A 25,715-nucleotide genomic window follows, 5' to 3' on the forward strand; every position below is an offset into this window, starting at 1 on the left:
CAGAGGGAGAAGCAGGCTCCCTGCTGAGCAAGGAGCCCAATGCGGGACTCAATCCCAGGACCCTGGGATCATGACCTGAGCTGAAGGCAGACGCTTAACCGACTGAGCCACCCAGGCATCCCCCAAAATGAATGATTCTTGTCCACCACACCCACACCAAGAAAATTTAAGAAATTGATCATGAATTTCTCAGAAAAATTATCACTTAAGAAATGTGCAAAATATAAAAAATTATCAATATATGTATCTTTTAAAGAAAACATTCTGTTTTCTCTTATGACATAAAGGAATTTGTTTTCAGAGCTTGAACTTAAGCAATTAGAGCAGAAAAATGAATCATTTAAGCTAAATCCTGGATAACACCAGCCATATATATGTATTTGGGTGTGCAGCTGTTTTTTCCATCCTGAATGTCAGTTTCATGAAGACAGGAGCTATGGGTGACTCAGTCCTGGATCCTCTGTATCTAACACAGTGCCTGGCATAGAAAGGATATGCTGATGGACTTCAATATGATAGACAGGTTTCCTTTAAGTTTTACATTTTTTCAGCAAGCAATTCAAAAGTCGAATACACATTCTCTAAGACATCTATCTCAAAAAGGAAAAAAATTCTTTATAAAGGGTCACACTGAATATTTATAAGTAAAGCTCAGCTGTCAGGTACATGAGCATACCTTTCTACCAATATGCCAAGGGGACCCCTTCGTGGCCCAGGTCATCCCCAGAAGCACTAACCCTTCAGTGCTACCTTAAGGCCCTTTCTCTGAGCCCTGTGATGCAGTTCATCCCTTGGGAGCTGGTCTTCATATCAGACTGCAGAGTAAGAACCTGGTCCACATCCCCGGAATTGTTGCACTGAAGGCAAGTCAATGGCTCTTTCTCTACTTAAAAAAAAAAAAAAAAATGATGCTAAGTATTGAGGAAAAATAAAAAAGCAAACAACAGACCAAGTGACATGACAGTCATGGTCCAGTTCAGTTTTCCTAGTTTGTGACTGAGAAGGAGATTTCCACCACCTCAGGCCTCCCTGCCTGCCTGCGCTGCACTCTGCTGGGTTTGTTTCCTGGTAGGCTGGCAAGGTTTTTTTTTTTTGGGGGGGGGTTGGTTTTGTTTATTTATTTTTTAAGATTTTATTTATTTATTTGACAGAGAGAGAGCACAAGTAGGCAGAGCGGCAGGCGGAGGGAGGGGGAGAAGCAGGCTCTCCCCGGAGCAGGGAGCCTGACGCGGGGCTCAATCCCAGGACCCTGGGATCATGACCTTGAGCCGAAGGCAGACGCTTAACAGCTGAGCCACCCAGGTGCCCCTGGCTGGCAAGGTATTGATGTGCTTTCCTGCGGGGTTTTCTTCTCAGTGGGCAGAGCACTAGGCAGTATCCACAAGGAATAATGGTTTAACAAATAGTTGTTGAAATAGTAAATGAACGAACCATTTGGCTACTTTTTTTACCCATCTCGCGGGGGGTGGATGCCATAAAAACATTGTCAGAGTAAAGGAATCAGGGGGTGTGGGGCACTGGGAAGTAAATGTAGTTGGGAGGTAGCAGAGAAGGAGACACAAGGCCAATCACTGACACTGTGAATGCAAAACCTTCTCGGTGGGAGTCTGACTTCCCCACATAGTAATTATGTGTCACATTGTGTACATCTTCTATAGCTTATTTCTCAAAACATATTTGTGGGTACATTTTTGCCTATGCTATTTTCATAAGATGTGTTCTACATAAATGACCAAGAGCAGCCAGAAGCAAAACCCACCAAAAGTCCTGTTTTGTTTGTTTTTCTCTTAGCTAATATAGGCAAGACTTAAGATAACTCAACTACTTTTCCTACCTAGAATAGAAGGATTTTATAAATTCTTCAGCTAGCCTACAAGTAATTTGCTTTGACATCGGTGGAGTTAAAAGCCAGTAGAACGGTTCTATTTTGTATGTGTGTGGTTACTGCTTTCTTGGCACACACGAAGGATATTTTTGACTCTCTCTTTGCTGACATGAGCTATAGAGTCCAGTTAAGAAAACCCTCTGAGTGAAAACAAACAAAAACTCACCAGAACAAATTAGGGACAGGGGAACTTGGAAGCGGCTCAAGAGTTGTGAAACCATCAGAACATCAGGATTTAGGATGCTCCTTTAAAGTTCCCTAAAATTTCTGAGAACACTCCTTGGGAAGTGTTTTGTTTTCACGGGGAAGTTGCTCCATGCCTGACAGAACGGGGAGGCACATTGTGTGAAGACTGGAGACTGTGAAAACATTTTCAGCAAAAGCCAATCTGGTAGCAAAAGTCTAAAAATTGTACTTTCACAGCGCTGTCAGAATATGCAAAAGTTTCTTGTCCTTATCTATTATATGAAATTAAAAATGATTTAAGGCAATTGACATTTCTGTTTCCTCCCAAAGAAAAAATCAATTTGCAGAGTTCTGGTGTATCAATTAGTGCGTGATTGTTTCATATTATCTATTCAGCTGCAATATGTTGTCATATCAAAGCTTGCCTGATATACTTTTGTTCATTCATTAGGCAAGTATTTGCTGAACTTCCATCAAAGAGGATAGCCATGGCCAACTTAATAAAGAGGCAGATTTAATTTTTTTAATTGAGATATAGTGGACATATAACACTGTATTAGTTTTAGGCATACAAAGTAATGACTTGATAACTGTATATACTTCAAAATGACTACCATAATAAGTTTAGTTAACATCCATCATCACGCATAGAAACCATGTTTTTGTGTGTTGAGAACTTTTAAGATCTACTCTCTTAACAATTTTCAAACATACAATAGTTTTGTTAACTATAGTCACCATGTTGTACGTTATACCCCCAGATTTAAGTTTTTACCAGTAACCATAATGTAGAAACATAATGAAGCCTATGCAATTCCAATTCCACCATTAGTTTGTATCTGAAAGAACATGCAGGATATATTTTAGTGTATCAGGTAACCTGGATATTAGCCATGTAGCAATGGAATAGGACTTACAGAAGTTGCAAAGTCATAAAGGGACACAATCAGATGTGGGAAACCATATAGAGCTCATATTTCTGGATTAGCTGCATTTTTACGCATTCGAGGTGAAAGTTTAGAGGAAAGGGAAAAAGAATTTCAGTGTTCAGTTTACATGGAGAACAGGTTTCAACCAATCTAAGTAGTTAGTCCCAGCCAGGCTGGGCCAGAATGTCCTTAGATAATCAAGTGTGGCTTTATTGGTGCAGAATTATTATCCCAAAGGGGACCTGCTGAAACAAGCCCATTTCTGCTGTGGCACAGCATGACCTTTGGTGCTTTAACTTTCCTTTCCCTCCTTTAGAAGGCAGATCTGCGGCATACTGGGAAGGGCACATGCTTTGTGGCCAGGCATGCCTGGATCCGAGTCCCGTTCTGACGCACCCCAGCCAGTGTGTGATTTGAGTTTGTCCCGTAGCCTTTGTGCCTCTGATTCCTGCTGCATAAAATGAGCCTGGGGACGCTCACTTCTGGAGCAGAAGGAGTTCAGACAAAGCATGTGCCACAGAGCCAGGGTTCAGTTCCTATTAGCTAATATTCTTGCAGAGACATCAGGGCCATTTCTTGTTAACCAGACTGAACCAACCGGCATCCTGGGTCAGAAATCCCTCAGCAACTGGTTAGCACTAATCACAAACTCTTTCAAAATGAGGACTATCAACATATAGTTAGGCATTTACTAGCCACTAATTCTTTCCCACTTAAACATTTCCTAATGGTCTGTTTAGTGCAGTGATTGAAAAACGGAAAGAACTTCAGAATATGTAAAGCTTTAGGTTGCTTTATTTGTTTCAGGAAAGGACACTATCTGAGTACTGTTCTAAGAAAAAGCCCAGGCACTTTTGAAAGTGCCCTAAGTGCACTGAATAGGGAAAGGATAGAAGCACAGAAAGAAGTACATTATTTTAAAATATTTTTAAATCATATTAAAAGCCACATGCCAAGTTTTGCGGGGGTTTTTTGTTTGTTTATTTGTTTTGTTTTTTGTTTTATTTTGTTTTGGTTTTTCTTGCCACTGAGTGACTGCCAGGGTTTGTCTTTTCATTTGGCCCATGGAGACCCTAGCTCCTGTAGTTTTGGGAGTGAGGGGGACTGAGCTCCCAACTTTGGGATTCATTCTACCTCTTTAGAGGGATTTCTGGCTCTTAAAAAAAACTTACATAGATAACAGATCAAATATTTTGTAATCTGAAGTAACTCAGTAGAAATTTGGGATGAAAGTAACACTTGAAGTCCTCATCTTCCCCAGCCCTTTCTCTCAGGCCATAAACATACTAAATTCATCCCATCCTAAGGTGACTTGATTATGACTTGGCATCCCCCTTAAGTTGCTGCTGCTGTAGCCAAGAGTATGTAATCCTCCCTGACTGTATCCATTTTCTCCACTCCCATTCATGCTCAACCTTCTGAACTTCCTTCCACCCTCTTGAAATTGTCCCTGCCCAGCTAGAGGAGGGAGCTGTTTGCTCAGGGCTCATCATAGACTTTAAAGAGGGGACTGTCCCCGAGCTGATCTGAGCTGATATTAAAGGAAGAGCCCTCTGCAAGCCCCGCCAGTGGTCCACCATTACCAACTCCTGCCGGGGAAGCTAGGAAGCAGCGGGAGTTGAACTGAGTGAGCTTTGGGTTGGGAGCCCAAGTCATCCAAAGGAAAGATGACCCGTGCCTGGAAGTCACTAGTTACCACTATCAAAAACAAAACAAAACAAAAAAACACCATTTGTAATCAAAGTCTGTGTTCCTTCTCTGGGAATTCATTTGTATTTTAAATGCTCTAAATCTCAAATTAACTGAGTTCCTTAAAGATACAACGATCATATTCATTTAATTTCTAATGAATAGATAATTTGTTTGCCTTATAATGGTGCTTGGTTTTTCATTTGCAAAATTCAGAGGAAGAGCCCCTCTGTCTTTAGTCAACTTCCTAATTACACTAATTTTACTTGATTGATATATTAGGCTCTGGGGGACAGGGAAAACGGGCAGAAAGGCCACAATACAATCCCTTATTCTCAGCTCCAGACAGCACAGGAAATCCTCAATTAAATTGTACCACTTCCCTCAGCACTCAATAAAACACATGCATTATATTTAGTATCTTTAAACTCATTTATAATAATGATTTTATGTGAAATGGTGCAGTGAATTCATTCCTTCTAGACCTTCTTTTTATTATTATTGCAAAATAATGTATGCTTCTTGTGAAAAATCAAAAGCTGAGAGGAATAAATCATGAAAATGTAAACTTTCCTTCTGTCTCCCTTCGGTTTTCATTAGAAAGCTTCCGGAAACAGTTTCTTTCAGTTTGGGGAGGTAGATAAGAGGACATCTCCTCACTCACAGCCAGGAAACTATGCATTTTATATTGTGCTAGGACTTTTTCCTGACACAATTAAGAAGGAAATAAGATTCCTCGGGCCCAGGGAGGACACGGACACAGCAGTATAACATCACAGAAAAGGGAGAAAGTCTGGCCATGGTTGTGCTGTAGAATTTTTTCTTCTGATGCAAGGTCTGACTGAGAACAATGTCCGCCTTGTGCATGCCCTGTCAGGAAGCGTTGGCTGGACCCTGACAATAAGTAGCTTGGCACATAGCTTTCTGAGTTGGTGGCCCAGTAAGGGTCCAGAGTGGGTTTTCTTTTACCTCTGCTCCCTGGCCTGGGCTGCCATAATGTTAAAAGAGGAAGAGCCCTTTGAAGGGGCTCTCCACGGTTGAGCAGCACACCACCTTAAGGCCTGGAAGGATCACAGTCATGGGGAGTACATTTATTTTGTGGTGAGCATCTGAGAAGAGCCATCTCTACCTCCAGGACTTGCTCAGCCTACTGTGAAGGGACAGACCATCCCCATCTAGTTCCAATGCTCTGACCTGTATCTGGGTGTGTGATTCCTCTAGAACCGTGAGTGTCTGTGACTCCCTGTGTGTCCCTGTGTACCCTGTTGGGATGCACAGATAGAAAGGCCTCCCATTCTGTCACCAGCTTGCCCTGGTTTTCAGGCTAAGCTGCCAGCATTAAGTCTGTTCCCATCCAGGTAAAGAAAGAGGAACTTCCAGGGGCCCCTCGGTGGCTCAGTCATTAAGTGTCTGCCTTCGGCTCAGGCCATGGTCCCAGGGTCTTGGGATCGAGCCCCGCATCAGGCTCCCTGCTCGGCGGGAAGCCTGCTTCTCCCTCTCCCACTCCCCCTGCTTGTGTTCCCTCTCTCGCTGTGTCTCTCTCTGTCAAATAAATAAAATCTTAAAAAAAAAAAAGAAAAGAAAAGAAAGAGGAACTTCCAGGGAGACTCAGGACAAAAAAGAAGAAAAAAAGGCAGAGATTCAGGGTAAAACTCTTTTCAGAAGTACTGTTTATATAGATTGAATATTTTCTCTCTCAAAATGACAGACTGAGTTTTGGAAGGGTAGGATCCTTGACAAATACACCCCCTTCATACATAGTCAAAACAGTTACAGAGATTATGTTCTAGGAAAACATCATAATTCTGTGATTTTCCATATTTCCTTGGCTATACTTTATGATAGAACTGGAACAAAATGGCTAACAGGACACTATTTCTCAACATTTTATAATTCTGATGGTCTCTGATTGGATTTCAAGTAAGTAAGAAGGGAACCGGTAAACATCAGCATCCATGTACTCCTAATGATTGAACAAAACTTTTAGATGTCTGGTAAACTTTTTTATAAATCTTCTAAAGAAAAAACTAATTAATTGTAATGACATTTTTAGCATCAGAAGATTATTTGGCTACAGAATTTGCTCAACAATTATTGTTGCACTTATAAACATAGTATGTTAGCACTAAATCTAATTTATACTAATGAGAGAAAATTATCACTAGTTTTGGGGTAGATTATATCTGTCTGATGACTTTTTAAGATATTTGAAGTACCTTGACCATCTTTATGGTTTCTTAGACACTGGAAATATTATATTATCCAGATCATTGACATTAGGCCTAAGCTGCCTCTACTAAAATGTAGTAGAAATTTATCTTCTTGGACCACTTTTATTTCAAATGTACCTATACACAGTGAGTGCTCAGTAAATAATTGACAAATTGGTAGGGATCACTTCAAGTGCCAAGAGTTTTAAATAGTTTTACAATCTGACTTGTTAGGGATTTAATCTTTACACTTTGCTTTTGCCTTTAGAGAGGAAATAGAGAAAAAGTTATGCTGTTTGGAAAAAGTAGCATTTGAGTTTAAATCCTATCTCCTAGCCATGTGAATTTGGACACGTTCATATCCTCTCTGGGACTCTATGGGCTTATCTGTAAAAGGCAGATAATGATATTTTCTCAGAGTCATTATGGGGATGGCTAAGATCCCATATGAAGGCACCAGCACAGGACATGTACTAAGTGTACAGTAGCAAAAGCCATTCCCTTCCTTTCACCTTTATGTGGTCCTATCGACCTGTCCTCTACAGGTGTTAACAAAAGAATTATAACAGATATTGAAGCAGTATGTTCTTTCTCTTAAGTTACAGTAGGAGGATAAGATAAATATATTTATTCACTCACACATTCCTCAGCTCATCCATTAAACCTTTTAACAAACACTCTCTGAGTACCTAAATCTGCCAATCGTGGTACAAAGCAATAGGGTTTACAAAGAAATATAAGACATGAATGACCCCCTCCTTCCAAGAACTTACCAGTTGTCCTCACAGCAGTTCATCTGCTTTCTAACTGTGGAGAGAAAGAAGTCCATCAAAGAGCTGGGGGAAAATAAAAAGGTAAAAACAAAGAAAAAAATTTGTTCTTTTTACATTCATAAAAACTGATTGGTATAGGGGCGCCTGGCTGGCTCAGTCAGTTAAGCATCTGCCTTAGGCTCAGGTCGTGATCCCGGGGTCCTGGGATCCAGCCTAGTGTCAGGCTGCCTGCTCAGCGGGGAGTCTGCTTCTCCCTCTCCCTTTGCCCCTCCCCCATGCTCGGGCGCTCTCTCTCTCTCTCTCTCTCTCTCTCTCTCTCTCTCAAGTAAATAAATAAAATCTTTTTAAAAAAAACTGATTGGTGTGGGCGCCTGGGTGGCTCAGGTGTTTAAGCGTCTGCCTTCGGCTTGGGTCATGATCCCAGGGTCCTGGGATCGAGTACCGCATTGGGCTCCTTGCACCTTGGGAGCCTGCTTCTCCCTCTGCCTCTCTCTCTCTCTCTCTAGCAAATAAATAAATAAATAAAATCTTTAAAAAAACTGATTGGTGTAAAAACAAAGAATTTGTAAATAACAATCATCTTCATCATCATCATTATTTTTTATAGAACAAATTATGCTGTATAGAATGTACCAGAGAAAATGGTGCTGTTACCTTCTGTTTGTAAGAGTCAAAGCAAAGTTAAGTTAACCTTTGGCATGTGGAATGTACTCGGAAGTTTTCACTGAAGTGAATAATATTTTGCTGTTTGTCTCACCCTATTTTTCTGAATGTTTCTTTGACTTGTTCTTTTCTGAGTTGACGTGTAAGTTCCAGGATATAATTAGTTGATATCATCTGATTCACAAACTCTCCCTTTCCAAGAACTGTTCCCATCATTGTGGTGAGTAGCATTATGTTCCTTTACACTTAACTCGGCGTGTTTCTTTTGAAGCTAGGATGTGCCCAGAGTGATGGCTTCTGTAGTTCCCTTTACACATTTTTGCGATCTTTTGAGACTATCTCTTTCCCCATCTCTAAATTTCAGATCAGGAACAAAGCTTGTGTCTTTCTCGGGCAGAACTGGTACTGACGTACTACTGAACAAGAAATATTTGGACTTCTGTTTTTGCCTGACTTGGAAGGAAGGGGGAAGAGGTACTCCTCAGAGTTGCTTCACAGTGTCGAAGAGGATGGGGGTAAGCAAGAAGGCTTCCCAGAACTCCTTTCTGCTCTCGCCACCACCCTTATGATGTGGGAGGGAGCCTGATTCTGACGGCTGTCTGCAGGGAGGAATTTTTTGCCATTCTCACCTGTAGTGATCTGTCACTGTGGGTAGCATAATTTTTGAACATGGAGATAGGTTCTTTTTTAATGGGGAAAACCCTTTATATCTCAAACGGAGCTACAGGATTTAGTGAGAGAAAAGAAGAAAGTCTGATAAGGTCCAGTAATTAATATTGTTGGTGTTGGATCCTGTTCTTGACCCTAGCACAATCCAAACTCACCTCTAAAGAACATTCAGGACCCAGCAGGTTGCCCTTCCTTCCTGAAAAGCCTGTAGAGTCCTGCCAGGCAGTCCCAACTGTCCGCACTCTGAGAGCACGGAGCTGAGAAATAACCTCTGCACCATGCTCAAGGTCACAGCTGCCAGCAGCCCTGATGGCCTCTGTGGAGCACTCATCTTCTTGCCATCTTCACCTTTAGTCTCTTCCGGACCCATGCTCCAGCACCTCAGTGTCCTGCCAGGGGGTCTTTGAACAAAGGTCGTCATTGCTGGCTCTTCACCCAATGGTCTGAGGTCTACTTTCCCTTTTTAAGTTCAAAACAAGCAAATAGCCAAGATGAAAATATGTCCGAAATTAGCTTTAGTGTATCTGTTGCTCTTAAGCAAGCTTAGGCATTAAAACAGAGCACACAAACCAACAAACAAATAAGCAAAGCATTAGGTAGGACAGTAATACTCAATCATTTTTATTTTTTTAGCATCAGGATCTTTTTCTTTTTGTTAATGGATACTACAATGTTGAAAGATTTCATCTGCAAAGAAGACTGCATGCTACATTAATTAAGTTTGACTTCCTACTCAGGCTTCTCTTCATATCACATAAATATGTCTGCTTTTATTATAGTAATAAACCTGTTTTCTGTTTTTATTATTTAAGGGCACAAGTAACAATCCACCCCAGAGCTTTAAGCAGCACAGGGTGGTAAATAGAGATTTGCTAACTAAGTTCGTGATGTTCCAACCAAAAATGAAGAGTTTTGACAATGTTGTTGGACTGTGAAATCTTATCATTTCAATTTAGCTTTTTAAAGATGTAAAAATTGCTCCAGGATTCCCACCCCTCGGTAGTTACTGTTCTTCCTGAACTCCAGGTTTCTGAACTCCTCGAGTTGGGGATCCCTGGTTAGAGTTTGTCAAAAATAGACTTAGGCTTTGACCTCCCCATTTCCTGTGGTTAGCTGCAGTGTCTGTGGGCTGATGCTCATGGGGCAGTCAAAAAGATACAAGCATGATGTCCTATCCTCCTACCAGAAGGTTTTCTACTGCACGAAGTGTGCTAGGATTCTTAGCATACATAGCCTAGGACAGAAAATGTAGGGGGAAAAGGGTCGGGAAGAGAATGACCCGAGCTGAAAGAATGAGCAAAATTCAGGTCCCCCTATAGATTTTTTTCACTCTAAGTGCCATTCACAGAAATTTGGTATCCATGGAGACGAGTGCAGGGCATGCTAATGTTATACACTCTCTGCAGATACAAAAGGCTAGCTATCCAATCTGATGCTATGTTTAGGAGTAGCAGAGGGAAAGTATTTGAGAAAAGTGTTGAATAATTAATTGAGCACCTATCATGTGCAGGGAACATGATTTGCACAATGAAAATACAAAATATACAACGAATGATGATAAATATGGTATCAACTATCCCCTACAGGGATCCCCCATGTAGGAGTCTTGGCAATCTTTAGCATTCTAACTTTTCACAAGTCCATAATATTACTTATGAAAATATGAGAAAATGTTCCTGCCATAAATCTACATTTCACCTGCTGCTTTGGGAGAAAACAAAATTTATCGACTATAAGCAGAAATTTCCCTGAAAAGTATTTTATAATGGAATGATAAACAAGGAAGCAAGGATGTCCAGAAATTGAAGAAGAAGGTCATAACAGCCTTGCGTTGTAGGCTGGTGACAAGAAATGAGGCAAAGCTGGGGAGAAAGGGAAATAATTGAGAGAAGCCAGTGTTTGTCAGCATGACAATTTAATCAGGGGCAAAAGAGCTGTCACCGCAAGAGTGTGTCCGGAGGAAGAGAGAGTGAGGAACAGTCTGGAAACAAGAACCCGTTCAAGGAAGTTGATAGAGGTTATGACCAGGAATGGGAAGTTCATGGCACTTTCTGTGAAAGTCAGGGGAGAAGCACCCCTTGGGATAATAGGAATTCACTGGGCTACAACTCTGCCCGAACTGAAGGGTGAATCATAGGCCAGCTAGAAAGAACTCTGCGGTCTTAACTCTCGGTGGAATTAGGCGAGAGAGTTCTGGCATAGCCTTGGGGAATAAGCCTGGGTGTCTAGAGAATGAGGAAAATGAAAGAATTAAAAGCTTAACATTATTCGAATTGCTCTCAGGGAATGATATATATGTATCCATTTTATAGCCTCTTATGAAACTAGAAAGTTACTGGCCCCTGCTGCTTATTTATTGGTCAGTCAATGTGTGAGATACGGGTGTTTCTTTCATCTCTAGCAAACATGGAGTAAGTGGTAAAGGCAGTATTGATTCGAGATCATGCTGCATAGAAAAATGTGGGGTTGTCTTGTTCCATGGCAACAAGCAGGCATGGGAGATAATAGGGAGAAAAAAATTGACCGCTCTAGAGAAAAATGCATCCATGTTTTCACTCTCTTGCTGCAATACGTCCCTAGCTATTGTTTTTAACCTGGGAACAAAGAATATTTTCCTGTTGTCAAATGTCTACCTCAATAAATAAGTGGAAGTGACCTATGAGGCATTTAAAATGCTGTATGCTTATGTCTCCATGTTCACATACTAACCATTTGAAATAGTTTTCATGTTAAAAAATTATTTTTACATGTGACCGATTTAACACAATTTGACTGAAACATTTTTTTCTTAAATTTTACTTAACACATCAGATAAAACCAACCTAGCAGATTCATACTGTACCAGGCATCTCCACTTGCCCCTCTCTTGAGATAAATGTTCAAACGTTGTCACACCGTGATTGATTGTACATCTGAAGAGGAAAGTCATTACACACCTCTGGGGTCTTTTGCAGAGGGATTCTGTAGCATATGTGGTAAAGGCTTAGCCATATCTACATGGATCCAATAACTGTAAAAGTTGGCCAGCATCCTAGGCACGAAGCTGCCAGATACATACACTTGTTCTATTTCTTGTTTCTTAAGATTGGTTAAAGCCATTTAATGGCATTGGGATAAGAGATATGAGGTGAAAAAATCAGCCCCTCCTTTAATACAAGGATCTGTTTCTCAGGGAATATCTGGTTTGCTTTCATTAAGAAACATCTCCTCATTTCTCTAGTTTTTTTAAGATTTTATTTATTTATTTATTTATTTATTTATTTATTTATTTATTTATCAGAGAGAAAGAGAGAGAGCACAAGCAGGGGGAGAAGCAGGCAGAGGGAGAAGGCAGGCTCCCTGCTGAGCAAGGAGCCGGATGCAGGACTCGATTCCAGGACCCCGGGATCACGACCTGAGACGTAGGCAGACGCTTAATCGACTGAGCCACCCACGCGTCCCTCTTTTCACTGTTTATATCCACACTATATATACTGGTTCTGCATGCATTGTTGTTCTTCTGTGGTCCCCCAAATAAATGTAAAGGTGGAGTTTCCTGCTGCTTGCAACCCTCCGTGAGACATAATATCTTAAAGCTCTTCTTCAGTGGGAGCTGAAATGTCTGCTCTACTGCCCCGCCCACCAAAATCTTTGTCCTCCTGCAAAATAAGAACCTCATGCCTAGATCACTCAATAAAATATCCAACTTCTTTCTCCTGGGATCACATAATGCAGACTCCCAGCACAGTTTAACTGCTTTTGGCTTCCAGCATTGTTTTGTTGTTTTAAGGACCTCCTTACACTCTTTTTTTAATTACATCCTTTGACTCACATAGAACTTCTCCAGCCATTCTCATTTGCTTATCAATTCAGTCATTAAAAGGGCTACAAACTGAAGACCTACCGAATGTCAGGTAGTGTGCCAGGTGCTGGGAACAAATTACACAGCTAGTTAGACCCAGTCCCGTGACTTCATAAAGCTTACTGCATACTGGTGGTATATCACCAAGTTCTTAAGAAAGGCATGTGTGTGCTTTCCTAAAATACAAGTAAAATGTTTTCCTACTCGAGTAGATGCCTCAAAGATAACATGTGAGTTGAACCTTTGTTAATTGGAGCTCAGGTTTTAAATGCCCTCACCATGCATTTAAGTCTTGTAAAGTTTATTATGCTATCCTGTAAAATTAATAATCAAACTTTAATTTTTATTATGAATTTTAACTTTTGCATGATAATTTTCTTAATGTTGATCAATTTTATAATAACTTAAAAATTAAAGCATTTAAAAAATGCAAAAAATTAATCTTTGTAAATGGAATCTCTATTTTAAATGCACTAAGCGTAATTGCTATTTAAAGGAATCCCGATGTAACATTGCAAAGAAAGCAGTTAACCATTGACTTATTTTTAATAAATTGGGCTTTTAAATTATAATTTCTATTTTGCAGAAACAGAACCTTTAGCAATATAAAAAATTTAATCGATAAAAAACAAAATGTAAGTTACAGGAAATACATATTGATATTATGAAAAGAAACACACAAGCAATCGAACACACAAAACCCTTTACCTCTTATGTTCTAAAGAAGCAACTTCCCCCAGAGTCTTCGCCTTATTCAGGACCTATGTTCTGGCGTGTGTCAGCTTGCTCGGGCTGCCATAACAAAATGCCACAGATGGAGTGGCTTAAATAACAGAAATGAATTTCCTCATAGTTCTGGAGGCTGGAAGTCCAAGATCAAGATGTCATAGGGTTGTTTTTATTCCGAGGCCTCTGTCCTTGGCTTACAGATGGATGTTTTCTCCTTGTGTCTTCCTATGGTCTTCCCTCTGTACCTACCTGTGTCCTTATCTCTTCTCATAAGGACACAGGTCATATTAGATTAGGGCCCACCTTAACGACCTCACTTTAACTTAATAACCTCTTTAAAGGCCATATCTCCAAATAAGGTCAGATTCTGAGGTACTGGGGCCGGGGGCGGGGTGGCGGTTAAGGCTTCAACATATGATTTGGGGACACATAATTCAGCCCATAACATGGCATGTCTCTAGATGAGAAAACTCCAGTGTGAAATAGCCATCGGAGTCATGACACAAGCTTTTTTTTTTTTCCTTCTATAAAAAAACTTCCATGTGGCTTGGTTATCAGATAACTACCATGTTCAGAATAGGAACTTTCTAAAGATCTGTTATTGACATGCTGTCCATCTTAGACAGCAGAAAGTAGAGGAATGGAAAAATGGATCCGCAAAATGGGTGGAAAATGAGTGAAGAATGAGGCTAGAAAATGCTGCCAAGGAGCTGCCTTCTAGAAGCTGTGCTCATTGAGAGCTGGATGAAAGCCAGGAGGGTGGGAACTGCAGAGGAAATGTTCCTGGCCTGCAAGCTGAGGGAGAGTCCAGCCACACATAAGAAAGGAGATAACCAGGGGCACCTGGGTGACACAGTTGGTTAAGCATCTGACTCTTGATTTTGGCTCAGGTCATGATCTCAGGGTCGTGAGATTGAGCTCCGCGCTGGGCATGGAGCCTACCTAAGCTTCTCTCACTCCCTCTCCCTCTGTCCCCAGTCTCTCCCTCTCAAAAAAATAAAAAATAAATAATTAAAAAAAAGAAAGAGGGTAACCAAAGCTAAATTGTGATTCGCAAATTTGCTGTGATGGAGAATGGTTGATGATACGTGTTAAATGGTAGAATTCAGAGGTTTTTTTTGCTTCTTGCTTTCCAATTGTTCTATTTGATATTTTTGCTGTGATTCTGAGCTAAATTAGCACTTTGGAAACATGGTCTCCAAAGATAGTCTGCTGATTTGGAAAACAGTTTTGGTGAAAGAATAGTAGTGGTAGAAGAAAAAGAGAAAATAATCTGAAATGGGAACTATTTTAAATGCAGAGGCGGAAAATCCAATAGTAGGGCAAATATTTCTCTTTTGTCAAGATTTAAGTAATTCATTTGTAATGAATTTTGTTGCTGATGATGTAAGTTTCCAGCTCATAGTAGGCACTCAGTAAGTATCTGTAAATATTATTTGCTTTATGCTTGACAAAAACTTTCCTGTGAAGAAGTAAAAATTCCATTTTCAAGGGCATTAAGATGTGTTCTCATTGCATTCTGTTCTATCACCAGCAGGGAGGAGGACTCCGATTGGCAGACAAGGTTATAGTGAAACAGAAAGGAGAAGGTGGTATGAAACATACATCAATTGACAGAAATGTGGGGATGACAGCTGAGGAAGTGTGATGTGCATCAGAAGGGTTAGTGCAGGACTCCCGTGAGGAGAACACTAAGCTTGAGGGCTCTGTACCAGGTGAGAAGGGCAGAGAGAAAGGGTGATGACCTGCTCTAGCCTCCATGGAGGTTGTTAGAGATTATACCCATCTTCATATTCAAAAGAAAATTTCTAAATTTTAAAACCCTATCTGTTTTACCTTTCTTGAAACAAAATTTTTCTTGGATTCTGTGACACCACATTCTTTTTTTCCCCCTCTTATGTTGCCACTCTTTGTCTCTATATCATATATATATATATATATATATTTTTTTTTTTTTTTAAGAGAGAGAGAGAGATGTGGGAGTAGGGAGAGGGAGAAGCAGAGGGAAAGGGAGAGAGAAAATCCCAAGCAGGCTCCATATCCAGCACAGGGCTCCACTCAGGGCTTGATCTTACAACCCTAAGATCATGACCTGAGCTGAAATCAAGATTCAGATGCTTAATCGACTGAGCTACCCAGGCACTCCTCTTTGTCCATATTTTTAGAGGCTTCTCTTCATTTGACTAGCCCTTGAACATGGGTGTTCCTTTTGTTTTTTGTTTTTTTTCCAGACTTTCTCTGTTTTATAAATCTGATGGAGAGGGGCGCCTGAGTGGCTCAGTTGGTTAAGCGTCTGTCTTTGGCTCAGGTCATGATCCCAGTGTCCTGGGACAAAGTCCCACATTGGGCTCCCTGCACAGCAGGAAGCCTGCTTCTCCCTCTGCCTGCTTCTCCCCCTGCTTGTGCTCTCTCTCTCTCTCTCTGACAAGTAAATAAAACCTTTAAAAAAAAATCTGATGGAGATGTACTAATGTGTAATAATGTATATTTATTTGTTTTATATAGGTTAAAAATATCTTTATTTATAATGTCTTTGATCATATAGAAGACTTTAACTTTGGCGTAAGATATTTTATCAGGGTTCTTTGTTGTGACCTTTGCTTTAGGACCTTTTTAAAGGTCTTCTCTGTTTTGAGATCTCTTATATCCAATCATATGTTTTCTGGCAACTTTGTAGCTTTGGCTTTTCATGTTTAAATCTTCTATCTAACTACAGTTTATATTTGTAAATGGATTTTGGAATAAATCTAAGGTTAACTTACTTGGATACTGTATTTACAAATGGCTAGCCTTGTCCCAACCCAGTATGTGAAGCAGACTATTCCTTCTTCACTCATTCAAAACACCACATTTATCATATGCTAAACTTGATATACATATTGATTCACTTTTAGACTTTGTTCTGTTCAATTGATTTATTTTTCTATTTATTTATACCTACATCAATACCCTGATGTTTTCATTTTAGAGCAGTTTAGTAGCTGTAAAAGATGTTTTTCTGTTTTCCTCTCACCTGATTTAGCATTATTAACTACATTTTACATCTTGAAACACAATTTTCCTTAGATTCTATGGATGCCACATCCTCCTTTTCTCTTTTTATGTTGCCACTCTTTGTCCAAATTTTTATAGGTTTCTCTTCCTTTGCTAGCCTTTAAATATCGTGTTCCTTTTGGTTTCTCTTCTGATCCTTTTCTATTCTCATGCTAGGCACACTTTCTGAGTGATTCCATCAGCGCATATGGCTGATTTCAACCATATGTATGATGGTATTCAAAACTGTTCTCCTAACCTACGTTTTTCTGCTGAGTTTTATAGCAACATATCCATCTTCACTTTGATATTAAGTTCCAAACTGAACTTACCATGTTCCTGACAAAACCTAACTCAGTAAATGGCACCCCTTTCCCATGGCTGAAAGGTGAGTGTTGTCTTTGATTGTCTTGTTCCTTATTTTCATCCTATAGTAAGACTTTCAGCTTTCACCTTCAATCCATCACCAAATCCTATGGAAGGCATCTCCTAAACAACATTAAATTTTCTCATATCTCTCCTTCCACATGACCACCACCCTCATCCAAGCTACGGTACTTTCTCTCCTGGACTTCCTGTCTCCAGACTTCTCTTGTCTGGTCTCCACACAACTGCCAAAGTCATGTTTCAAAATACAAATTTAATCATGTCCTTTATTGTTTAAAAGTTTTCAATATATCCCCATTTCTTTTAGAACAAAATCTCAATTTCTTATATGACTTAAAAAGCCCCATACTGGGGCACCTGGGTGGCTCAGTTGGTTAAGCGACTGCCTTCGGCTCAGGTCATGATCCTGGAGTCCTGGGATCGAGTCCCACATCGGGCTCCCTGCTCAGCAGGGAGTCTGCTTCTCCCTCTGACCCTCTTCCCTCTCGTGCTCTCTATCTCTCAAATAAATAAATAAAATCTTAAAAAAAAAAGCCCCATACTGTTTTCACTTATTCTTCCTTTTTTTAAAGATTTATTTATTTATTTGAGAGAAAGAGAGGGTGTGCATGCACACGTGCGAGTTGGGGAAGGGCCAGAGGAAAAGAATCTCAAGCAGACTCCCCACTAAGCGTGGAGCTTTGGAGATTGACATGGGACTCTATCTCAGGACCCTGAGATCCTGACCTGAGCCAAAAATCAAGAGGCAGACTGACCCACCCAAGCTCCCCTTGTCTTCGCTTCTTATCACTCCAGCCAAACTGAACTTGCTTCCGTCCCTGGAGTAAACCATGCTCATCTTCACCCGTCCATGTTTGTGTTATCATTTCATAATTCATCATTTTGTACCCTCCCTTTTTTATTGGAGCAGCTTTTAATCATTTCAGGTATCCCTCCCTTTTACCGGAGTACCTTTTACTTATCCTTTAGAATTCATCTCAGATGTCACTATTTTCAGGGAGAAGCTTTGATTGAGTTAAAAATCTGGTGTTGATTTCTCTCCTATACACTCCCAAATCATCCCGAACTTCCCGTATCACATCACTCACTCCACGGTATTGTAATCACGTGTTTAATTGTCTGTACTCAGCACTAGACCATTCAGCTAATAGGAATACATTACTGCTATTTTAATTCCCTACTTGCAGACCTTTAATAATCCCTCATTCTGTAATGAGTAAAATTCAAATTTTCGATTTAACTTTCTATATTTTCACTGATCTACCATGTTGGGTTCACAATATATCATTCCTTTCCCATGTCCTATACTCCCATATCTTATACTTAACCTACAGGTCAGTCTCTCAAGATAACATGTCTTCCTGGCTCAGGACAAATGAAATCTCTGACATTATGCAAAGTCTTCCCCTTGTGAGAAACAATCTTCCCTTTCTTTGAATTTCCATTTTGTTTCTTCCATCTTTAGAGCCCTTGCTGCATCTTTCCTCTTATTACTATTATTACTATTACCCTTTAAGTCAAGTATATGATTTTTTTTTTTTGCCATCTTTACTTTATTACTAAACCTATCGTTTGGTGAAGAATATTTTTTTTAAGTAAATGTTTTTATTTATTTTTAGTTTTTTTATTAACATATAATGTATTATTTGTTTCAGGGGTACAGGTCTCTGATTCATCAGTCTTACACAATTCACAGCACTCACCATAGTACCTACCCTCCCCAATGTCCATCACCCAGCCACCCCATCCCTCCCACCCTCCTCCACTCCAGCAACCCTCAGTTTGTTTCCTGAGATTAAGAGTCTCTTATGGTTTGTCTGGTTTTGTCCTGTTTCATTTTTCCCTCCCTTTCCCTATGATCCTCTGTCTTGTTTCTCAAATTCCTCATATCAGTGAGATCACATACTTGTCTTTCTCTGATTGACTTATTTCACTTAGCATAATACCCTCTAGTTCTATCCATGTCATTGCAAATGGCAAGGTTTCATTTTTGATGGCTGCATAATATTCCATTGTATATTCATACCACCTCTTCTTTATCCATTCATCTGTTGATGGACATCTAGGCTCTTTCCATAGTTTAGCCATTGTGGCCACTGCTGCTATAAACATTGGGGTGTAGGTGCCCCTTCGGATCACTACATTTCTATCTTTGTGATAAATACCCAGTAGGGCAATTGCTGGGTCATAGGATAGCTTTATTTTCATATTTTTGAGGAACCTCCATACTGTGTTCCAGAGTGGCTGCACCAGCTTGCATTCCCTCCAATAGTGTAGGAGAGTTCCCCTTTCTCCACATTCTCGTCAACATCTGTCGTTTCCTGACTTGTTAATTGTAGCCATTCTGACTGGTGTGAGGTGGTATCTCACTGAGGTTTTGATTTGGATTTCCCTGATGCCAAGTGATGTTGAACACTTTTTCCTGTGTCTGTTGGCCATTTGGATGTCTTCTTTGCAGAAATGTCTGTTCATATCGTCTGCCCATTTCTTGATTGGATTTGTTGTTTTTTGAGTGTTGAGTTTGATAAGTTCTTTATAGATTTTGGATACTAGCCTTTTATCTGATATGTCATTTGCAAATATCTTCTCCCATTCTGTCAGTTGTCTTTTGGTTTTGTTGACTATTTCCTTTGCTATGCAAAAGCTTTTTATCTTGATGAAGTCCCAATAGTTCATTTTTGCCTTTGTTCCTCTTGCCTTTGGAGACGTGTCTAGCAAGAAGTTGCTGAGGCCAAGATCACAGAGGTTGTTGCCTGTGTTCTGCTCTAGGATTTTGAAGGATTCCTGTCTCACACTGAGGTCTTTCATCCATTCTGAGTCTATTTTTGTGCATGGTGTAAGGATATGGTCCAGTTTCATTCTTTTGCATGTGGCTGTCCAATTTTCCCAACACCATTTGTTGAAGAGACTGTCTTTTTTCCATTGGACATTCTTTCCTGCTTTGTCAAAGATCAGTTGACCATAGAGTTGAGGGTCCATTTCTGGGCTCTCGATTCCGTTCCATTGATCTATGTGTCTGTTTTTGTGCCAGTCCCCAAGTATATGACTTTTAAAGGTAGAGATCACATCTGTTGATCTCTGTCAACCCCAAAAGTATGTTGAACATACACTACTGGGTTCTGCCAATAATTTATGCTCAATAAGTACTCCTTGAACAAATTTAATATCTCTAAGGTCACTGAGAAATTTATCTTTCTTGAGATGCAGCACAAGAAAAATCATATTTTCTATTCCACTAGTAGAGAAAATTGAGAGTTAAATTATAAAGGAAAGAAAATGACTAAGAGTGGTCATTTCTGTGAGTCATGAGCTATTTAAAAAGGGAATTTTTATCCCCTTTTTAAATGAAGAGGCTGAAGTAAGGTGGCTCCTTCTGGATTATTTTTATAGCTAATAAATTGCAGAAAATGTGGCCACTTCAAATGTTGTGTTTCGAAGAACACTGCAAAATATATGTTAAATAATGGTGCCTCAGAAAACCAGTTAGTATTTTAAACACAGTAGTCTTAGATAAATATTATTGTGTTTGGTGGAAATGATTAGGTAGGTATAGATATAGTTGCAGACATAGATATATCCTTAAAGGTTTCAAGCCACAAGTGGTGAAGTATTTGTATCAGGGACAGGAGAGTTGACAGTCACCTCTAGGAAACATTGACATTGTATATTGAATTTGTTAGGACTCTTCCTGCTATAGGGAACAGAAAGCCAACTGAAATGGCTGCAAGCAAAGAAAAGAGAATTCATGACTCACATAACTGTATTAGTCCACTTGGATTGCATAACAGAATATCATAGTCTGGGTACTTAAACAATAGAAATTTATTTTCTCACAGTTCTAGAGACTGGAAGACCAGGATCAAAGTGCTAGCAGAGTTAGGGTCTGGTGAGAGCTCTCTTCCTGGCTTGCAGACAGCAGCCCTTTGGCTCTATTCTCTCATGGTAGAGACAGAGAGCTCTGGCATCTCTTCCTGTCTTATAAGGGCACTAGAATTATTAGATTAGGGTCCCACCTTTATGATCTCATTTCACCTCATTTACCTCCCTATGGGCCCTCTCTCCAATTACAGTTGTATTGGGGGTTAGGGCTTCAAAATATAAATTGGTGTGTGTGCTGGGGAATAGGGGGGAAGGTAGGAACATTCAGTCCACACCACTGACTGTTGGAACTTGACTTCTGAGAGGCCACTATCTTGGTTGTGTGGGTACGTCCATGGCCACTCCTTTTTGATCTCCTTTGCTAGATCATCCTGAATTTCCCAATATCTACATATTGGAAGATCCCAGAGTTTAGACCTTGAGTCTGTTCTCATTCATCAAATGATTTCATGCCCTCCCGTAGCTTTCAATACCATGTCATCTGCCCTTAGCTCTCTAGAATTATATCCAAACTGCCCATATGACATATCTATTCAGATGTTTCATGGATATTGTAAAGTTGACACGCTGTCTGGTATCACTTTAATTCATGAAAACTAAACTCAAATAAGCCCTTAGGCCATCATATTATCTTCTATGATAACTCCTGCTTTTTACTCTTCTGGATGACTATTTCACATCTTCCCTCTTCAAAGCTTCACCACTTCTTCTATCCTGTCTCTTAGCCAATACTCCTAATTCCTATTTTACTGAGAAATTAGAAATCACAGAGAACTTTCACAATCTTGCACCACCATTACAATCTACCTAGTAATACCTCTGCCATTTACTCTGCCTTCTCTTCTGGTTCTGTGGATGAAGCCTCCATGCTGCTTTCCAAAGCCAATCATTTTATACTAGTGTTCCATCACTGCTGTAACAGATTCACACAAACTTTATTAGTTCATAGATCTGTAGGTGGCTTGGCTAGGTACTCGGCTTAGAGTCTCAAAAGGCTGAAAACAAGGTGTCAGCAGGGCTGTGTTTCTTTCTTGAGGTTATAGGGAAGAATTCATTTCAGATTGTTCATTCAGGTTGTTGGCAGAATCCAATGCCTTGCAGCTGTAGAGCTAAGGTGATTGCTCCCTTGCTGCTATCAGCTGGGGACAGCCCTTAGCTCTCTCTGGTCCTTGCACATGGGTCCTACAACTGAGAACCAGTAGCAGTGTGCTGAACATTTCTGATACTTGGAACTTCTCTAACTTCTGCTGCTGCATCTCCCTTCTGCTTCCAGACAGAGAAAGTTCTCTGCTTTTAAGGGCTCAAATGATTAGATTGAGCACACCAGATAATTTAAGACAATCTCCTTCTTTGAAGATCCATCGCCTCCATTATATCTGCAAAGTCCCTTTTGTCATGTAATATAATATATTCACAGTTGCCAGAGATTGGGCACCTTGGGGGGCAATTGTCTACCACAGACTCCATGTGTTCCAACTATTCCCCTTTCTCTCTTCTGCATCACTAATTATTCTTCTCAACTGGATCTTTCCTATCATTGCATACAAAATACTGATATTTCTCCCATGTTAAAAAGACCTCCTTGACTCCACTCTCCCTTCCAGTTACTACCCCATTTCTCTGCTCTCTGTGGGGAAAAACACCTTGAAAGAATTGCCTATACTGTCTGCCCCCACTTTTCTCTTTACATTCTCTCTTGACCTTTCACCCTTTCTACTGTACTGAACCTGATTTTGTCAAGGGCACAGATGATTACACATTCTAAATTCAAGGGTCAATTTTCAATCTTCATCTAACTTTCATTTTACAAAGCTGATCATTGAAAATTTCATTTGTCTTCCAAGGTATCACCCTTTTGGGGTTTTTTCCTTACCTCTTGGAGGTTCCTTCCTGGTCTCCTCCACTGATTCTTTCTCATATTCCTGACTACTTAATCTTGGACTGCCTGGGGCTTTTCCACCTGTACTCATTGCCATGATAATTTCATCCAGTCTCATGGCTTTAAATAACTTGAATATACAATGACTTCCTAATTTATATCTATATCCCAGAACTGTCCCCTGAACTCCAAGCCTATATATTTAACCATATACTCCACATCTCTTACTCAATGTATCCTATGTAATCTTTTACTTTATTGTTATGATCTGTCTCCTCTCAGAAAAATCTAAGTTTCATGAGGGTAAGGGCCTTTGTGTTTGTTTGTGTTCACTGCTTCCTCTCCAGCACTTAAAACAGTGCCTTCACAGAGTACATAATCAATAAATATTTGTTGCTGTTGAATGAAGGCACAGGACTACTTTTTATTTCAGCTCAGAACGAGGTTCTTCTTCCACTTACCCCCATCAGTAAGTGGCAACTCTATTCTAGTTTGCTCAAGAGAGGATCCTAGGAATTATTCTTGATCCCTCTCTTTCACTCACACCCCACATCTTGAAATCCTGCTAATTCTACGTGGTACACACACACGCGCACATGTGTGCATGCACGCGCACCCACGTACACCCTTCCAGAACCTGGCCCCCTTCACCTTTCTCACCTTCACCCAAGTTCAAATCATCATTGCAATGGCCTCATTATTGGTCTCCCTACTTCTACCCTTGCTCCTCTAGAATCTGTTTTCCACACAGAAGAGAGAGGAAATCCCTTTAGAATTTATGTTGATCATGGGCATTCCTTAGTTCAAAACACTCTGATAGGTTTTCCATCTTAGAATAAAGTCTAAATACTTTAAGTGGCCTGTAAGATACTACCTGATCTTGCCCCAGACATATCTCCCTAAACCTATTTGTTCATTCTCTTCCAGCCACTCTGTTTCCCTTGTTCTTTGAACATGGCCAAACATTCACTTGTCTTAGGACTTTACACAGCTTTCTTTGCCTGGAATGCAGAGACACAGATGACCTGCTTCTTCATTTCATTCAGGCCTCTGCTCCAAGTTGCTTAGTGTTTCGGTTATCATTATACCTAAGATGGCAAACGCATATGCACACACACACTATTTTTTACCCTTACTTTCCTTTCTTTCAAAGCCTTATTACCAACAGATATTATATATGTACTTATTTTTATTGCCTGTCTTCACCCTTCCCCCAGATGTAGAGTACATGAAGGCAGATACTGTTTTGTTCATTGCTCTATCTTTAACATCAAAGATGAACCCTAACAACTACAGGCTTGTTTAACCCTACCACAGAGGCTCATAGAGAGATAGAGAAACCTCCTTTCTCAAAGAATCAGTATTAATATTTGAAAAAGGACTCTGGCCTTTCTTGAGTGATGTGCCTACCCCTAAAACATTTTCTGTGTCTAGAGCAATGGAGAAATCTAATTGGCCAGTCTGGATCACATGCCCCTCATAGTTCTGTTGTGGGGTAGGATTTCAAGGGGTAGGGTACGGAAGGGGGCCGGGGAAGGCTATGCAATCCATAGATAAAGAAAGGAAAGTTTCCAAAAGAAAAAAAAAGGTTCTATTAGCAGAATGGGGCAGGGGGAGAAGGGAGAGAATATGGGGGAGGCAGAAATAACAGATGGCCACCACTGAGATTTTCCAGAATAGGAAGAGAAATACAGAGATAAGCTGGGGTCCCTGGTAGAGGAAGTATCTTTAAATAACTGTACCTTCACACACTTTGGGTGAGGACTTGCTGAAACCCCAGGCACGGCTGTATAGCATCAGCATGCCCTGCCTCTTGAATGACTCCTTGTAGGGAGTTGCAGGAAGGATCTCCCTAGCATGAATAATCCTGAAGCTTCACCACAGAAACTGGAGGAAAGATAGAAAATCAGGGATTAGCAGCATAAACAGGATTTCTGTTTTTCACTGCACATAATATTGCTCACCAGCTCATTTGCAGAATTCTGCATCCATGACTGTAAAGATTAACTAACAGCTCATTTTTAGGTAAGGTTGACGAAGAGTTAGTTTTGAAATAAGCAACAGCTGTGAAGTGGGCATATGTACATAGAGTCACATTTGGAAAAAAATGTAAATCTTGCCGCTATTATTAGCTCAAGGCTTTTGTCTAGTTTTTGTTTTTGATATACCAAACCACAAGGCATTTTAAATTTTTAAAATTTATTCCTGAATGTAGAAAATGTTTCTTGGGTTCTCCTGAGAGTGGGGTGCCCAGGCTAACCACAGGCACACACACATTCTTCCCATAGTACAGTACTTTAAAATTAATAGCACATGCAGAGGAAAAACTAAGCCCTTTGACGTCACTCCTGAAATGAGGAAACATAAACAGAAAAGGCTCCACTCCAGTAAGCTGCCAGAGTTGAAGCCGATTGGTCTCTGCTTTTCCTTGCCTGTGGCAACTGACAGCACCTCCCAGCCTAGCAGGCCGGCGGCCTGCGTGCTCCCCCAGCCAGTCGGGGGGTCTGGGCACTGCAGCAGGCTCGGCTCTGTCCCAGCGCTTGCCTGGGAGAAAAGTCGTGTACTCACCCAGAGAGAATCTCTCTTTCTACCTTCTTTCTCTCTTGATTTCTCTGTGTGCTTTTGTGATTCTTTTTCTTTTCTTTTTTTTTTTTCTTGTTTTTACTTAATTATATTCCTAATCCTGGATGAAGTTGCTGGATTCTGCAGCACAAGTCTTCATGAACAAGCAGCACCGCTCAGAGATTTCACGGCATTCAAAGGTCACAGAACTGCCACTATGGTTAAATGTCTTGTTTAATGGTTGAGGTAGGTACAACAAATTTAAGCGGCAAGCTCATTTTTCTTGAGAGAACAGAATCACAGAGAGATGGCAGGAGTTTTATTTAAAATGAACCTGTACATATATATATATATATATATATATATATATTTTTTTTTTTTTTTTTTTTTTTTTTTTTTTT

At 40.2% G+C, this 25,715-nt stretch overlaps 1 protein-coding gene and 1 long non-coding RNA gene across 3 annotated transcripts in view; one reads left to right on the forward strand and one right to left on the reverse strand.

Moving 5' to 3' along the window:
• LOC141372997 (uncharacterized) lies at positions 1-25,391 on the reverse strand. The gene is made up of 4 exons (XR_012378589.1): positions 25,321-25,391; positions 24,495-24,639; positions 7,673-7,735; positions 1-886 (listed from the first exon to the last, which is right to left on the reverse strand). It is a non-coding gene; the product is annotated as an uncharacterized lncRNA (long non-coding RNA).
• PDE7B (phosphodiesterase 7B) overlaps positions 25,149-25,715 on the forward strand; it is a 314,673-nt gene continuing 314,106 nt past the window's right edge. For both annotated transcript variants that reach the window (XM_025865829.2, XM_025865819.2), the window contains exon 1: positions 25,149-25,560. Coding sequence is in view for 1 of the 2 variants with exons in the window: in XM_025865819.2 (XP_025721604.1) it covers positions 25,540-25,560 (21 nt within the window). In the remaining variant the exon portion in view is untranslated. The remainder of the gene's footprint in view (positions 25,561-25,715) is intronic.

This window comes from Callorhinus ursinus, unplaced genomic scaffold (assembly GCF_003265705.2).
Source record: "Callorhinus ursinus isolate GAN/ISIS: 27379988/994484 unplaced genomic scaffold, GSC_fseal_2.0 scaffold6, whole genome shotgun sequence".
Lineage (NCBI taxonomy): Eukaryota > Metazoa > Chordata > Mammalia > Carnivora > Otariidae > Callorhinus > Callorhinus ursinus.